This window comes from Drosophila subpulchrella, chromosome 2R, assembly GCF_014743375.2.
Source record: "Drosophila subpulchrella strain 33 F10 #4 breed RU33 chromosome 2R, RU_Dsub_v1.1 Primary Assembly, whole genome shotgun sequence".
NCBI lineage: Eukaryota > Metazoa > Arthropoda > Insecta > Diptera > Drosophilidae > Drosophila > Drosophila subpulchrella.
In genome coordinates this window covers 4,723,068-4,740,238 of record NC_050611.1, presented here as the reverse complement: position 1 = coordinate 4,740,238, position 17,171 = coordinate 4,723,068, and the positions used below count along the sequence as shown (strand labels likewise).

Genomic DNA, 17,171 nt, shown 5'->3' with positions numbered 1-17,171 from the left:
ATGCATAATGCTATGAATAGAAAACCAAGCGAGAGACAAACATAATTAAGCTTGAAATGACGCCTCCTCGCCATTTACATCGGCTTGAATACGCATGTATAATGTATATTGGTGTGGAAGAAATTGGGGAATTCGACTGGGAATGAGGGGAATACTCGACCCCAGACATAACAGCCATAAACAAACTCGTAAACAATCCGCCTTTACAATCTAGAGAGATGAGACGTAGTATCGAAAGAGAAACCGAGACTCAAGATTGGGGACTGTATGAGTAATTATTGAACAAGCATCAGCTTACAGTTTCAGATGTCAAAAGCCGAGGAATACAAATTTGTTTATATGAACCAGTGGCGGATTCAGGATTAAATTGTAAGGGGGTATATAATACATTTTGTGTAGCATACTTTTTAAAACAACATTTTCCATTTTGTTTTAATTTTCGTGAAGAGTCTTGAACACATGGTATGTATACTGGTTTTAAAATGAACAATATTACCGTTCTGACTTTAATAAAACTAATTATGGAAATTTTACAACATTTGTTTTTTAGTTCAAATGTTGAAATTTGTACACCCGTCAATCGTAGAAGTCGGATTTATATAGTCTGGTTCGTCTGTCAGTGGGTATGAACGAATCCCAAAGATTATATGATTAACTCTGAGAAAGGAGTACTTCAAAACCTGGTCACCTCTTGGAACTCGAAGTAGAATCTCTAGTAGCTTTAATAAAACAACATTTATTTGATAAATACTTTGTTTAATCTTTGATTAAGAAATGGATATGATTTCCTTGGTATCGGTGCTGATAACCTCTTATTTTACTAATTGCCTAAAACCGAATCTATTCTATTTTTCACCAAATTTTTTTCGTAAGATACTTAAGTCTGTGATAAAAGCACCACTGAATGAAACAGATAGCAGTGTAAAGTCGCTTTTATTGATTTTATGAAAGAGAATTTTTGATATCAAAGTGAAGTTTCATTTGTTAATTGCTTATAACCGAATCTTCCCATCTTTCACCATTTCTCATATTTACTCCGATAAAAGCACTACTCAAAAGAAACGCATTTCTAAAGTGACGTCATGGCTTGGAGCGCTGACCCCAAGTGCAGGGCTCTCTTTGGAGAGAGATTGCTCTCTTTCAGTGTTATTTTGATTGGGGAAAAAACAAACAGCCATGGGGAAAGAGAACAACAAAAAGTTTTCCCGCTTTCAGTTCGCCAGCGAACGCAGAACGTGCCAGACCCAAAAGTTCAGTTTCGAGAGCGGATATCCCGGGCGTACGTTAAGCGGAAACACATTTGGTTGTTAATTCAAGTCCAGCAAAGCAACGCAAATAAACAAACAAAGGCAAACATTATTCGTGTGCGGAGAGAGAAGTCAAGAGGTTAACAGACTTTTATTTGAGAAACGATCAAGTGCTTTCGGATATTTGGGAATGGATTTTTAATGCACTTTGAACATGTTTTTCAGCTCCACAAACATGGGCTGCGCCACGACCAGCGTTAAGATCACCTCCATCGTTCTGAATGCCATTTTAGGGGTAAGTCATACATGGACTACTAATTACCTCGACCACATCAGATATATATAAATATTGTATTGTGGATATATAGCCATGTTTCGTGCAAGGAAATTAGCATGATGTCATGTGGGACGGGTGCACAAGTAAACGCACTTCAAAAGAGCCTCTAAATGGAATATTTTTGAAATATAGTATTCTATAGTATATAATTTTGAAGAGCACACAGTCGAAAAGAGAATGTTTTTGAAAATGTTCATTCGCTTGAGATATTTTGCGTTCTTTGGATGTGTATTTTTATGCGTCATGTGTGTCATTTGTCCGTTTCGTGCACACCTGAGATAGACGGCCCGACCTCAAGGTGGCCAAAATATTCCCCTATATATCCACCCGCCGATACCACCCGTCTGGTTTTCTGGTTGCCATGACAGCCGTGTTTACATTTTGGCCTATTCCCTGCTGTCCGACTTTCGCCAGAGCCTTCAATTGCTCCAATTTCCGCTCCCGCAGGATGATGTCATGCCCACGTACCCTCGACCAATATTCGCACTCTGGTTTACACTCTGACCCATATAGCGAAATCGAATCACTGGAGTCCCGGGAAGGGAGGGCCCCGAAACTGGGGCACGAACAACCCCCAAAGGGGCGGCTAAGGGAATCGGTATCAGGGGGAGGGTTCATTACATTATCACAGCTCAGAGGAGGGAACTTCCCGAACGACAAATTATGTGATGCACTCAACTGCGGCTGTTAATTGTCACACAAATGAATGGCAATTGCCCTTGTAATTGCAACTGCAAGCGTATCATATGGTACAGGCGATCTTCACTAACACAAAAATAACTATATATTTTGAAAACCCTTAGAAATATATATTATATTAATAAAGAGACATTAATCGTTAAGTATAAAACGTTCGAAATCCATAAAAACCCAACCTTAGTTATAAAAAATCTTTGTTGATGATAGTTCAAAGTTTGAGTCATTTGATTCGTTTAATAGATAGAGCTGCTCTAATAAAACCTATATTCCATGTTTTACTTTCTTTCACATTCATTTCTAAGCCCTATTGTCATCGAATTTTTAACGAGCAATAAAATACATTCGACCTACTTAAGTTTTACTGTAATAATTTCAGTTTCTGGCGGCCGGGGCTATAGGATGGATTGCCTTTTATGCGGATACGGAGACCGAAGAATTCGTCATAGCAGCCTACATAGCGTGCTCGGTCATCCTGGTATTCGCCTTGCTGGGCATCTTTGCGGCCATTCGGGAATCGGTGGCTCTGACAGCAACGGTGAGCTAATTTAATTGAGTAAATCAATCTGAATTCAAGTTAATTCCTATTCCCCAGAGTGCCGTGTTCCTTCTGATCCTGGCCGTTCCGCAGATAGTGAGCACCCTCCTGTTCCTCCACCAGTACGAAGCGAAGAGCGGCCAGGAGGTGGTGGAGCTGGCCTGGCAGGCGAACAACATGGACGCACTGCAGCAGAAGCACGAGTGCTGCGGCAAGAGCAGCGCCCAGGACTACATCCACCTCAGCCAGCAGATCCCGCCCAGTTGCTATGCAGATCTCAATCAGGTTCCCGACCATCTTTACTTGGAGGGGTGCATCGAGAAGCTGCAGAGCTTCTATGAGAGCGACAAGCTGCGCTTCATCATAGTCTCCTGGGTTCTGGTGGCCTTTGAGGTGGGTTAGCTTTAAACCAATTGTAATCCCCAATCTACTTTAATCTCCTCTTTTCCTTTCAGTTAATCTGCTTCGCCCTGGCCGTTTTCCTGGCCATTAGTTTTAAGAATAAGCAGCGGCGTATGGAGTTCTAAGAGGAGTTCCAGAAATTTCGACCTCACCCCGTAGTACAAAAACTCAAACTCGGAATTGAGGTCTCTCATTTCATAACCAAATATAATGGACAGTCATAAATTATTCACTCCTACCCTAAACATACCTGTAATTAAAGTACATATTTATAGTTCAATTACACATTATAAGTATAATAATAAATGTGCGCGATGTTTGTTTTCACATGATTTGCTGTTTGTCAGTTTGTTTGTTTGTTCAGAGCGATGGAAATATTAAGCATTCGACGCATAGTCCCGAAGAGCTTTAGATGGCCGAAACTTTTGGTTTTTCGTCTTTCAGGGCCAAACAACTTGTTGCGCGTCACGCAATGTGCTAAATGCTTGGCATACAAATATGCGAGTGAATAAGTAGGCTGCCCATAAATCCCTCAATGATGTCCTTTCATCTTATATATTTTTCTGCGCACTACGATGAATGAAAGCTTAATATTCGTTGGCCCCTTCCCATTCCTTAATGACGGAATTACGATGAAAGCTTTCGCCACTTTGACATCATACCACCCACAAGAAGCTATGTCACCAACACATAAAACAGCCGCAATAATAATATAAATACACTTAGAAGAATAGGGAATTTAGTACTGTCAAAGTCTGATTTGAAAAAGTAAAATATACAGCCGAAGTCGTAAAATAATATATTAATGGTCCTATAAAAAAATTAATTAAATTATAAGTGGTATTATGTGGTATGGTGGAATGACTTAAATTAAAGACTTTGAATTAAAACCTTGATTTGCTTGATATTGAACGTAAACAACTTTTTGTTTCTAAAACATAAAGTTCCAATGAAAACATCAAATTTATATATCAAAGTATAACCCTCTAAATTTTCCAACCCTCCAAATTGAGTACAAGTCGAGAATTCATATTTTTAAAACGGTCAATATGTTTATTATAACTAGTTTAAACTAAGCGTTCGTTAAAAAAAAAATAATATTATTATGTTTACTAATATTTTTTAATATAAGACAGTACTTATCTTAATAAATTAGAACGCGATTGTAATTTTCTTCCAGTGCATTATCTAGAACCACCGCGGAATAGTTGATTTCTGTCGAGTGGCGGAACCTACATATTAACTGGCGCTTTTGGGGGCGCCACATTTCAAATAGAAAGCGCTGCGCTCAGTCGCACGTCAACTTTTATGGGAACAGGGCCGGCGGTTTTCATTGAGGCATTCGCTTTTCCCGTGGTCATCGCAGTGGAAAACAGGTGCGGGGACTTAGGATAACGCAGTTGTTAATTATAGGGTTTATTGATTGGCAAACATGGCCTGCCGCGAATCGTTCATCAAAGCCATTCTTATCATACTTAATGTGTTGCTTTCGGTATGTATAAGTGACATAGGATCGTAGGACCTCAATCGATGGAGTCCATGTTATTTTATTGGCAGCTGATTGGAGTGACTCTGATTGCCCTGTCGGTGTACGAGTTGAATAGCTCTACGCCGGGCACCTTTGAGCACATCGCCATCGTTGTCCAGATCTTCGTGGGCACCTTCGTGGTTCTGACCTCGTTTCTGGGCTGCTTTGCCACGGCTCGGGTTTCCCTCGGCCTCGTTTGGAGTGTAAGTGGAACGTAGAAAGGACTATTCAGATTGTAAACCATTTCTTATTCCCCGCTAGTATGTTATCTGCCTGCTGATCCTGCTGTGCCTGCAGATCTACATCATTGCGGCAGCCCACTCCACGGACTACGTGGAGCGCTCCAGGAGGGACTTCCTGGCCCTCTGGGCCGATCAAAAGGCCAATGGAGAACGCATATCGCTCATTGAACAAAAGGTATGTTAATCTTTAGTTGGTGTATTAAAAATATATAGAAGGTATAAGAAATCAGTATAGAGACAAGAAGAAACGATATATCCATGTACTAGAAAGCCTTTCGCAAGTGTGAGTCCTGGAAACTACCTGACTTTCGGAAATTCCATTAGAACCCAGATTGTTTTTGGGTCTCTCCTCTATCGTAACCATAAATAGTCGCCTTTTGGGGTCCCAATTTTTTTTGCAATTCAGTAAAATCATATATTAATAGACGTGCTTTCCATACAAGCAAGCAATCTACTTAACCAAGTCTTCTTTCGTATATTAAGCTATTCAGTTTATGTTTTATTATAGTCTCAACGTTTTCCATAGGTACTTTATAAAGACATACCACAGCTAATTGCTTACATTTACTTTATTAAGAGATACAATCCCTAATTGCTTACATTCAAAAGTAATCTTCAATAATATCATCTGTCAGATACAATTTTTAGCCGATTGACTATGTTTTGCATGTCATTGCAGTACTCTTGCTGCGGCCAGTTGGGCCCCCATGACTACATTCTGATGGGTCGGGCCATACCCAATAACTGCTACAAGGCGTTCCAGCGCCACGGAGACTACCTCTTCACCGAGGGCTGCCTGCAGGCCGTGCAGGCTCATGCCACCGACAACGTGGCCGTCGGCCTCATCATCAAGTGGCTGCTGCTGTTGGTGGAGGTAAGTTCCACGTCGGCCTTGGCCACATTCTTTCGGGGGATCGGGTGGCCAAGGCGGGCCACATTAATAGACTCCAGATATAGAGGGGAGGGCTCTAATCAAATTTTTCGCTATCTCCGCACAGTTTGCCGCCCTGGGAGCCGCCACCTATTTGGGCATCACGGTGCGCAACAAATTGCGGCGCGAGAGATTCTAACAGGTCTCCTACGAATCACCGAAATCGGTTGTTGGAAACACATAAACCAATATGTATGGATTTTTATAGCAGCTTTAGATGATCTGGAGGCAACAGAAACGTAGAATAAAAAATAAACCAAAATCTAAATATTCAATAAGTGTTGTTTGTGCATACTATATGTGAGATATCGGCGGATCTGCTAAGTAGATATATGTCTGCCTATAAAGACGCATATAAAAATATATGAAAACATTTGATACACTAAAAAAAATGTATTTTAAATTTCATTAAGCCTATAGGATAAGACTTATGGAAAGAAAAAACCTTTCTTCTTTTATGATGGAGGTAAAAGTATTATTTATACACTTTATAACAGGTATAACATTAAAAGATCTTTAGAATAATAATATCATAAAAATAGCATTTCAATTAAAAATTCTATTAAGTGCTAGTTATGGTATGAAATCACAAGTATAACATTAAAAGATCTTTAAAATATCCTTTTTGGTAAAAATATAATTTCAATGAAATATTTTGTTGTCTAATGGAAGTTAAATTATGGAGTAGTTCGATTGTAACCTTCAATTTCGTTAGTTTTGGCTTACTTTAAATTTAAAACGTAAAAAAAATCTGATGTTTCTACAAAAAAAAAGTCATTACAGAAATAGAAAAGGCTTTTAAATCATTGTAGAAAGTCTAATAGTAATTTTTTCGTGTGTAGGGAAGACGCGGGGCACCCATGAGATCTGGTGAACGCCGGTCTCCTGAGTAATGACCGACACACAAAGCGCCGAAACGGCGACCGAGACGGACACGGATACGGACGGCCACTCGGCGGATTTGTAAACAGTTCGCAGCTTCTTAGCGCTTTTTTCGTGTTTCGCTTTATTTTGGCCCGATCCGACGGCACTAACGGTTCGGTCACCGCCACGCACAGTCGGTCGAGAGTGGAAAGCGAATTTTCCCGGGAAACGCGTCCGCTGCCTGGAGTCGCTGCTCGCACGAGTGTTGAACAAAAGTGATAAAATATAGAAAAGTATTGCTTATGCAAATAGGAAAATGCCTACGATTCGCGTGTGCTTGCAATGGACTTCGGTTGTCTTCAGTACAATCACCTTGGTAAGGGATTTATACTGGAGGTACAAGTGCTATTACTCATACCGCACCATAAACTTTCCATGATCCATCCTGGAAAACACAAATCAAAGGTCGGGCACTCATTGTAGATGATGTCAATGCAACAGTTGTCACTTGCAACTCATGAGTAACACACTGCGTATGAGTAATGGCGACAGTTGCTCATGGAAATCTCAAATCGCTTGCAGCCTGTCAAAGCAAGATCATTAAGTGTTTTACATTCTTGTAGAATTTTTCATTGCCGATCGTAATTTCTGTACGGTGTCCGAGTAGCAGGCCAATTTGGCAGCCAACAAATCCCAATCAAAATTTCCATTTCCACCAGACAAGATGTCACTCGGCTCTCGTTTTCATTCCCCGCACTTTTCTTGGGCAGCCGAATTTTCGGCACAATCGAAACGACAGCAACAAGAAAGGAAACTGTGTATGTGCCATTTAAAAATAAAGCCCAAAGTAATTTAATTTATTTTTACGCCAGTTTTGTTTTTATTTTGGTTGTTCCGATGACGTCGGCCACGAGACGAAAGTTTGTCTCTGAAGATTTTGTTTGCCCATTTCATGGGCCATTAACAAACGCTTAATGTGCGCAGGCATAATTCATAATTTTACTACCCATTCAGATCGTTGGGATCCTGGCGGCCCTGGCCGGAGTCTATGAGCTGGATAAGTACAACGATGGCTCCACGGAGCATATCGATAAGTACGTGCAACTGGGCATGGCAGGTGCCCTGATCCTGGCCGGATTGATCGGTTGCATGGGCGCCATCCTCGGTTCCATTAAGGTGATGGTGGTGGTGAGTAGCCAAAGAACAGATGATTTGTCGATTAATGGGAACTACAGGGGATGCCTTGGTTGTAGAACCTAAGTGTGCTGCTGATTCTGATAGTCTTGCACATCTGGAAAGTGTCCCGCCACAACGAGGCCAAGCAGCTGGATGACACTGAGGTGTACGTGATGGATCTCTGGATGAAGGAGCTGGCTCATCCGGGATCCATGAAGCATTTGCAGCAGGAGGTGGGTCCCTGTTCGGTTATGGTCCCGGCGGCGGTCCTTTAAATCCTTTATTTTTCATCTTCCAGTACGAGTGCTGTGGCGACGAGGGCCCCTTGGATTACAAGAACCTCAAGATGGAGATACCGCGCAGCTGCTACCACAACAAGGACGGGATCCACGCCCTGTTGCCTTATGGGAATGGCTGCATGGATGCCGTGCAGAAAGCATACCTGAAGATCTACCGGTACGAGAAGTGGGCCCACATCGGACTTTTTTGTTACGAGGTGAGTGAACCATCACGTTCTTAAACCTGATGGCACTGTAATTATCACTTTTTTTATATATCATAAAACATAGAATACATATTTTTAAAAAATCCGGACGCCCTTGCCAGTTTAAGAAAACCAGTTTTTTAACTTAACTGTATCATTATCATATTTCGACTATTAGAAGATTTGCCTAAGATAGTAGGTTTATATAATTTGCCTACATTTTCAACTCACTTTTGATACTAATATCTAGACTGCTTTTATATGAATATAAATTTTACAAAACCAAATTTAGATTATGCTTTATATTAATAATGATTTTATAAGCAAATCTATTAAAACCGTTAAAAAAAATGCACAATTCCGACGTCTACTAATATCCGAGAATAGGTAACCAAATCTGTTAAGCTGTCAACATTTAAAGAAATTTTTGTAGTAAAAAATAATTGTATTGCTGATAGATCTAGAATGAATCTTAATACATTCCTTCCTCCATTACAGGTCGTGGGCATCATCTTGGGCATCACCTTATGCTGCCAGTTGACCAGCAAGACCCGTCTTTACACCTACTGATCACACATGACATTTATACATAAGCATTTGCCACTTGGCTGTACAATAAACAAGCACATTTGATAAGATCTTAGATCAGGCGTCGTGGAGTAGCTGGGCTCGTGATGCGGACACATGGTTGGAACGCGGTTCCCGCCGCACACCTGGTGGCACCTGTCTGCGAGCGATTCGCTGCCGCTGCCGCAGCTTGAAGAGCAGCACACTGAGTGCCACCGTTTGCAGCAGTATGAAGATCTGCGGACGAGAAGGTCGAGAGTTATTCGAGATTCGAGAAACTGCAGCCCCAAGTCAATTGCCCACCTCAAGGCCAACGATGGCCCACATGTACAGCTTATCGCGCTGCTGTATGTACCGCTGGCTATGGTTGAGCGTCTCCAAGCAGCCGCTTGGGTAGATCTGCTGGTCGGTGTCGTTGGCACTGGCCTGATAACAGCTCGCCGGCACCAGCAGATGCAGGCGCTTGTAATCGTCGGCGCCGTTGTAGCCGCAGCAGTGCCGCGAGGCCTCGTACTGGTGCATCAGCTCCGGATCTCTGTCCAGACCATGCCATGCCAGTTCCAGCTGCTGCCAGGCGCCACCCGAGCTCTTGAGGGACGGAGTGTGGTAGTGGTGCAGCTGAAGGTATTCCATTGCCAGGGCAATCAGTATGAACATTGTGAACTGTGGATATAGAAATTCACTCAGCAATACGGTTGGGTATCCAATGCAAGGTTTCTCTTACAATCAAATTGACGCAGAGCAAGTTGCAGACCATGCCATAGCATCCGAACATCACGATCATGCAGATGGTTCCGCCCAGCACCAGACTCTTAACAAAGTACGTGTGTTCCGGCGTGTTGGGCTCCGCCACTTGCAGCCCCAATCCTGCTCCAGACATCACTCCTATGCCCAAAAGCTGAAAGTCCAAAGATTATTAACCTTTCAGTAACAAGAACCAAGATTCAGGCTTACCATATAGAGCAGATTGGAGAGCAGGCCCGTGTATTTTATTGTGTTATAGCAGCCGTTCATCGCGAGAGTGCTGCAATCGGCGGAAGATGCGCCAAATTTAAAGCAATTGCATCGCGACCTTTCCCAGGGGCCAGCGATAAGCAGCCATCGAAAGAGAAACAGATTGCAGCGACACTTTCTACTTTCTGTTGCTTTATTCAAGTGATATAAAAAAGTAATTTCGAAGGTAGTAAGTACAGCTAAAAATTACCTAAGACTTGCTTAATAAATATGACGTAGATATAGCATTGTACCATGCTATCTAGATCTATAGAGTCGCAATGCATGGCGGGAGAAAAGCTCTTCCACGCATTCGGTTAGTGTTTTAAAAACAATTCATGTGGGTCTGTATCGGTGTATTGATTGGTGAAGCCTGATTCGACTGGAACATGTTTCTCCATCATTACACAAGATCAATTTTGGATTCATGCGGTTAGAATAGAAAACGTATCAGTGGAATCAGGCTGTTAGTCTGGTGTTTGTGTGCTTGTGGGTTGGTTACTTGTTTACAAAAACAAATCAACGAGTGAATTTCGTTAAACAATTTCAATAAATATCACATTGCGTTAAAGAGTTGCTGGCAGGGTTATTGGATATAATGTCCTGGCACTGGCTTGGCACCCTTTAATCTACATGCGCCATGGCAGTGGTACGAAACCCCACTTCTGGGTGATGTCCTTGAAGTCGCACTCCATACTGAGCACTACCTTCTCGACCTTCTGAAGGCGCGAATTGGTGGCCGATTTGAGCGTTAGGCACAGTTTTGTGTCCCTGTGCGAGATTTGTTGGGTCTGTCGATGAAAGGTAGTTATAACAATGATATTATCGTAATAGTAAGCAACTTACATCCATGTCGTAGGTCCATAATTGACTGGAGTCGGAAGCGCACTGCGTCAGCATCACGTTCGAGGTGGTGGCATTGCGGTTCTTCAGCATCTTGATCACGCCCAGCTTTGGTTGTCGGTAGGTTAAGCATACGTTGTCGTTGGTCATGATCTGGCCCTTCGGGGTTATCACGAACATGTCCATCGTTTGGGCGTGGGATGTGCAGTCACCAACGGTCACCGGGGAGAGCGAGGAGCGTGGCACGTCTTCTTTGAGGGGCCGCAGGCACTTGTCCCGCTCCAGATCGATTAGCGCCAGAAACTCCTCCGCCTTGCTTTCAATCTCCTCGAACGCGCGCTTCCACTCCCTTGACAAAGCGCGACCTGGAAGGTTTTTCATGTGCTTGCTGTAGGCCTGGGCGCACTCCGTCTCCCCGTCCAGCCAGATGATCTTGCCGAAGAAGCGATCGGGGGCCGGGAAGAAGTGCTCCGGCCAAATGTTTTCCAGGTACCAGGAGAAGGGTTTGCACTGGAGCCTTTCCCTTAGCGCCACGCGATCCGTCACATTTACCTTTTCCTTGGCCCCCAGCGACAGTCCGGATGTGTAGAGCATTACAAAGTACTGCCAGTCGTCCATCCACACGGTAGCTGCCCTCGCCAAATTATCTGTGAGCACTTCGCTCATGCCGCCGGGAAACGTATATGGTGTGCTGCTGCGGAACACATGGCCGACGTGAGAGCAGGGACTGATCTCCACGCGACCACCGCACTGCCAAATGCGGAAGGACATCTCTACATTTTCGCCGCCCCAGACACGCATGTTGGCGTCGTAGGATCCCATTTCGTAGAAGTACTTGCGATCGATGGCGAACAGTCCACCGGCCATTCCGGGCGTGGCTATTGGAGCAGTGTTGTCCTTGGAGCTGGTGTTTGTCGCCTGGCGTTTACGGTCCGAGGAGAACCACCGGAAACTCAGTTGCCAGTTGAACGCTCCCCAGTGGTTCTCGAATGTCTTTGTGTAGCTGAAGTTGTCGTCGGATATGATGTCGATTACCGGGCAGATGACCACCTTGCGTGATTCCTTGATGCGGGAGAGGAGTGGTTCCAGCCATCCCCTCGAGCACTCGCAGTGGGCATCCAGAAAGGTCAGCACGTCTCCGCGAGCCTGCTCTGCGCCCATGAGTCGGGCAGGCACCAAGCCACTGCGCTTCTTCATCCGCATGATCTTCGTGGGCACCGAGAGAACTTTCACGTAGCTCTCCAGCTGGCGCTTTAAATAAGCTTTTGGGAGAAAATAGGCCAATTAGTACTGAATTAGATTGGGAATATATCCAATAATGAATAAAATAAATTAAAAAAAGGATGTTTGCAGTATTGCCTTTAAGTTTTGAAGTCTAAAGTCCGAATTTTTAAGCATGGGAACACCACATATCGTTCTTATTAAATTAAATACTGAGGATAACAACAGATCAGTTACATTTATCAATTAATCTTTGCATGAATCAACACGTGATTCAATCACAACATTTGTTTAGCACGCTACATTACTGATACCATTTTGCCTTCCATATTAAAGATAAGAAAATTATATTATGTATCATCATTACTATGTTTCAAACTAAATACACAATTCATTTTGTTTTCTATTTCGTCATATTTGTTTTTTGGAAAAAATTTAACAACGAAATAATAGACGTTTTGGATCTTTAATTCATCCCAATACCATACTATGAAAGGTAGAGCGGACCTCTGCTGATTTAAGCAGCACTAAGATAGTAATGCAGCACTAAAATAGTAAAAAGGAAATTAAGGTAGAGCTCATGAGATGGTAAACTAGGTAGGATAGTTCGGACTTAAAAAGATAATCCTAAACATGGCTAACTTACATCGATCGCTGGCATCGTCGACTAGGATAATTTCCTTTAGCAGGTGGCGTGGCGATCGGTTGATGACACTGGTGATGGTGCGCAGGAGTACGGACCAGGCCTCGTTGTGAAAGACTATTATCACCGAAGTGCTGGGCAGATCGCTGGCGTATTTCTTGTCACGGCATCTGTAAGGCAAGATAAATCCGTGAGACAGGAATTCAACAAATATTAGATATTCTACCTACTCCGGGGTGCGGTAGTCCTTGAGGGTGCGGTTCAGAGGGATGCGATCGCTGGCCAGCAGGTTGAAGCTGTTCAGCCGGAAGAAGCGCTGCATGCGAAAGCGATCGCGTGGCGGCACCACAACAGGTCGCCCATCGGCACCTTCTCCGTTGATGGGCTGGAACAGGTTGATGTTGTAATCGTCTGCAAGCGAGTGGATATTAATGCATTTCGACGTTGTGTCATTTGTGGGAAACTCTTTTTAAGTTATTTTCCATCGGAGATTACTCAAAGGTGCACCTTGGGTTCACCGACATCATTAGCTACTGGTCATTGTGAATTGGAAAGTATTTATCAAATTAAACGTATCTATTCCGGTCTTAAGAGTTAATTTTCTAATTGTAGTATCCCAAAAAGGTACACCAAATCTCTCGGCTATCAGATCTTTAAAGCTATAGGTCTTATGATTTTATTTTAATTATCATAATTAAGAAATGATTGTAAACATTGAAAGGTAATGTACATATTCTCAAAAAAAATGTTTTTTTTAACGTTAAAGTATAAAGCGCATAAGATATAGACAAACGGGTGCAAAAAGCATAATCTAGGTCAGTAATATAATGTAATGGCACTAAAATAAAGAACCTCAGGTGATTCATTGATCTCTAAGGCAGCGCCAAAGGTAATAAATCATTTTATTGCCCAAATAAAGCACCTCAGCTGATGGTGATCAAGTGGAACCGTCTCACTCACCTGCAGTCATGTTGCCGAAGATGTCTCCCTTGCCAATGTAGTGGGCCACGATGTTTTTGCGGGGCCAGAGGGAGCGGCGCTTGGGCGGCGGTTTCGGATGACTGTGCGGGAAATCGGCGTGATCCACAAGAGCCATATGGAGGATGATGTGACAATGGTATTAAAACATAGCGTTTACAATGGGCCTCGTCGAATCACGCGAAGCGATGGCCAAACAAACAAGAGACCCAAATCAAATGCAAAGTGCCTCCGCAATCGAAACGAGGCACTCGAGTGGAACACTTGCATTTGGCAACTCAGGCCCCGAAGGGAAGTTGTGCAATGCTAATGGGGTATGTCCTAGTGAGCTAATTACGTACCGCATCTCCGTATCCGAGCCCTGGATGCTGGTCACATAGAGGTTGATGCTGATGGCGAACATGAAGAAGGCGAAGAAGAGCAGGAAGAGGTAGAGGAGCCATAGCTTCTTCAGCTGCTGGAACCGCAGACCCATCTCGAAGGCCCACTGAAGTTGGTATGTAGCTTGTAGTTGGAACTGCTTCTGGCCAAAACGGTGGTGTGGTGGTGTGAATGACCGGTGGCGATGCGATCGCCAGCTCTGTTTACTGCCAACTAATCAAGCTACTGTTGTTGTCCGACCGTTTTAGTCACCGACTCAGTTCAAATCCAATCCAAACCGAAGACGACGGTAGGTTCGCCGAGGAAAGGCGGCGCTTCTGCCCCGGGTCCGCTTTAAATTCCGATTTGCAGGTGCGCTTCAGGTGCTTATGAATACATGGCGCTTGTTCGGCGGTCACTCGTTTACTCAGCACTTGTGCAAATACGGCCAAAACATTTCATTCTACTGCTTTCACCAGCATTTCTAACAACAATCCACGGAACCAGTTGTGCTGAGCGGAACTAGCGAGGCAATGTTGATGATCTAGCTATTCTTTTGACAGATCTTAGATCCTATTTTGTTAGGATGCCTAGATATTAGTTATATTTTTAAAGTTTGTATTTCTGGCCTAAATCAATGTGTTTAAGAACAAGAGTAGAATACATTTTTTAGAAAAAATACAGTCTTTATTATACCTCATATTTTGTAAAAATATTTATTTTTGTTTGCTTTCTAGCTTTTTAGCTTTTAGCTATTTTATGGTCAAAATTTGCCAGCACTGTCGTGGAGCAGTTGCAGTCAGCTGTTTTCATTTGCTCATTATGTGTGGTGAAAATTAAAGTTATCGCCGCGCATTGTTATCGAAATTTGGTGAGTTGAATAAGTTTAACTTAAAGAAATGCTCATGCCAAGCAGGTTTTTTATTCAATTTCACTACTCCAACCTCCGCGCCCAAAAAATCAGATCTTCTAAGGTACAAACTATTTTTCGTTGATAAAAAACAATATTAACTTTCTTCAATTAAAGTAACGACATTATTATTTAGGAATGATTTAGTTTAAATCGCGAGAATGTTTTGATCTTTAAAGCTTTGCTTTTTGCTTAGAAATATATGAATGTTGATTTTAAAATTAGTTTAGAAATTAATCAATAAATCAAAAATTCTGAAAAATGTCGATTTGATAAAATACAATATTGTTCTTCAATTGTGCGTTGGTGTGCTCAGGTATACTAGAAATAAACATATTGTTAGCATTTGAGAAGGGTGTGTCCATATATTAAATGATAATAATTTCGTTTTTTTTTTTAAATTTTTTAAATACAGAAATTAAATTGTTCTACAGGAGTAATCTTTTGGTGACCCTAAAAGCATTAACGAACCCAAAGCGATTTTCACTATTTACAGATTTAGGAACACTTTTACTATGAATATTCGCACAGCTTTTAATACTGTTGGCAGATGTTTTAAAGACCGGATTCTATCGATAAAGACGACGACGCTGCGCATTCTGTAAGGTTATGGCCAGAAGACCGGCGATAATAACGGTGAGTATCTGGTAAAAAGTGGGAATTTAGGTTCAATGATCGCATTTAATCGAAAGTGAGTATATTATATTTACCTCCACACCCACAACAGACCAGTCACTGATCCTTTCCCAACGGGTTCCCTTGATGAAGGCTTTCGCCAGATTTTGATCACAGCCAATGGTATAGAGATCCGTTGCCACAGTCGCGTTCTGGTTGAAGTAGCAGCTCTGCGGAACTCGAAGACCACTATCCGGATAGTCTGTGGGACCTGTCTGTCCACAGCAGTGATACTAAATAATATACATATACATACATAGGTTAATATTTATGTCAATAAAGATAACATACTTGCAAATTAATTCCGATAAAATGCCTTAAAAGCTTATTGATATCATTTTCTTTTATTCCATTCCCGTGAAAAAGAAAATTTTTTTATTTAAACTTAGTGTGACACAGAGTTCTAATCGGACGAAATTCGTTTAGATATATACATATATCATGCCCCGGTCATTTTATTAAAATAGTAATACACAAAGAAAATAGTCATAAAAATGCAACTATTGTTATATTAATTCTACATTATTGAATATCCATATGGCGTCGAAAGGATGAGTATTCAATTAATATCTTTCAAGGTATTACATTTAAATTAATTGAATTAAATATAATACCACTAATCCAAGTTCTAGAATCTTTAATATAGAATTGTCTTGAATCCATGTATACTTTTATTTCAATACTGCCTCTGGTATACTTTTAATGCAACCGGCTTGAAATCTTAAATTTCTGTTTGTTTTTTGGGGTGAAGTCTTTTTAAAAATCCCTTTCTATATATCACTGTCCCTCCAAAACTCACCTTGATCTCATAGTAAGACATACTGCCTCGATGATAAAGCTGTCCCTGCCAGGCGTCGTATATCGTCTCGTTGGCCAGCAGTTCAAAGTTTATGGGTTGGGCGAAGATCACAGTGATCTGTCCGAAAATCAGGGCTAGCATAACCACAGCATACTTTTGGGCGATATAATAAGTTTTCTTATAATATTCACGGTCAGCTGGGACGGTACGCAATACTCACGATCCATGTCATGCGGATGTTCTCTCTCAGAGCGGCAATACAACCAAAGATCGTACTAAAAAAGAGTAGAGCTCCCAGGACTATACCTAAAATGCAGGGCACTCGGATGGCCATGCTGTGGCTAAAAGTTATCAGGGCATAGGAACATGCCGAGATGGTCAGGGCCGCCAACACCTGAGAGTGAGAGAACGTCTATATGAAATACAGGCACTATCAGTTGGGGATTTGGCGATAACAACTCACACAGCACAGAAAGTCCAAAACGAAGGAGGACACCTTCAGTGTCTTGGTGCCGCAACTCATATTGCTATTTTACTAGGTCTAGGTTGTTAGTTTTGCCCACGCTCGCTATCGGAAATCAACTGAAAGGTAGCGCCCAAAACCAAACACCTCACGCCGTATTCCAATGAGGCTTAAAGTTATCAACCGGCCTGATAAGGCGCTCCCCAAACAGCTGGGCTCTGAATTATCAAGAGAGAGACCAACCACCTTGCCCAATTATTCTATTTGATAAGCA

At 42.2% G+C, this 17,171-nt stretch overlaps 6 protein-coding genes across 7 annotated transcripts; 3 read left to right on the top strand and 3 right to left on the bottom strand.

Moving 5' to 3' along the window:
- The first annotated feature begins 1,227 nt into the window (after positions 1-1,227).
- LOC119550355 (protein late bloomer) lies at positions 1,228-3,552 on the top strand. Its single transcript, XM_037858979.1, has 5 exons — positions 1,228-1,386; positions 1,473-1,542; positions 2,660-2,818; positions 2,876-3,211; positions 3,274-3,552. Exons 2-5 carry the CDS (start codon positions 1,483-1,485, stop codon positions 3,343-3,345), a joined length of 627 nt encoding a protein of 208 aa, XP_037714907.1. The 5' UTR covers positions 1,228-1,386; positions 1,473-1,482; the 3' UTR covers positions 3,346-3,552.
- A 955-nt stretch (positions 3,553-4,507) lies between these two features.
- LOC119550549 (protein late bloomer) lies at positions 4,508-6,196 on the top strand. Its single transcript, XM_037859280.1, has 5 exons — positions 4,508-4,712; positions 4,778-4,951; positions 5,010-5,165; positions 5,670-5,864; positions 5,989-6,196. Exons 1-5 carry the CDS (start codon positions 4,653-4,655, stop codon positions 6,058-6,060), a joined length of 657 nt encoding a protein of 218 aa, XP_037715208.1. The 5' UTR covers positions 4,508-4,652; the 3' UTR covers positions 6,061-6,196.
- A 644-nt stretch (positions 6,197-6,840) lies between these two features.
- On the top strand, positions 6,841-9,088 carry LOC119550527 (protein late bloomer). Of its 2 annotated transcripts, XM_037859245.1 has the most exons (6): positions 6,841-7,161; positions 7,409-7,603; positions 7,800-7,973; positions 8,039-8,194; positions 8,260-8,457; positions 8,944-9,088. In XM_037859245.1, exons 1-6 carry the CDS (start codon positions 7,102-7,104, stop codon positions 9,013-9,015), a joined length of 855 nt encoding a protein of 284 aa, XP_037715173.1. In that variant the 5' UTR covers positions 6,841-7,101; the 3' UTR covers positions 9,016-9,088. The 2 variants fall into 2 exon arrangements, with proteins under 2 accessions (XP_037715173.1, XP_037715174.1); XM_037859246.1 differs by lacking the exon at positions 7,409-7,603.
- LOC119550528 (protein late bloomer) lies at positions 8,578-10,111 on the bottom strand. The gene is made up of 4 exons (XM_037859248.1): positions 9,967-10,111; positions 9,737-9,910; positions 9,316-9,675; positions 8,578-9,249 (listed from the first exon to the last, which is right to left on the bottom strand). Exons 1-4 carry the CDS (start codon positions 10,024-10,026, stop codon positions 9,091-9,093), a joined length of 753 nt encoding a protein of 250 aa, XP_037715176.1. The 5' UTR covers positions 10,027-10,111; the 3' UTR covers positions 8,578-9,090.
- Positions 10,112-10,145: 34 nt separating this feature from the next.
- On the bottom strand, positions 10,146-14,546 carry LOC119550526 (polypeptide N-acetylgalactosaminyltransferase 3). The gene is made up of 6 exons (XM_037859244.1): positions 14,032-14,546; positions 13,673-13,773; positions 12,943-13,123; positions 12,716-12,882; positions 10,852-12,110; positions 10,146-10,796 (listed from the first exon to the last, which is right to left on the bottom strand). The coding sequence occupies exons 1-6, from the start codon at positions 14,163-14,165 to the stop codon at positions 10,635-10,637; spliced, it is 2,004 nt and encodes a 667-aa protein (XP_037715172.1). The 5' UTR covers positions 14,166-14,546; the 3' UTR covers positions 10,146-10,634.
- Positions 14,547-15,305: 759 nt separating this feature from the next.
- On the bottom strand, positions 15,306-17,009 carry LOC119550608 (protein late bloomer). The gene is made up of 5 exons (XM_037859432.1): positions 16,898-17,009; positions 16,655-16,828; positions 16,435-16,587; positions 15,671-15,868; positions 15,306-15,604 (listed from the first exon to the last, which is right to left on the bottom strand). Exons 1-5 carry the CDS (start codon positions 16,955-16,957, stop codon positions 15,530-15,532), a joined length of 660 nt encoding a protein of 219 aa, XP_037715360.1. The 5' UTR covers positions 16,958-17,009; the 3' UTR covers positions 15,306-15,529.
- Positions 17,010-17,171: the final 162 nt, after the last annotated feature.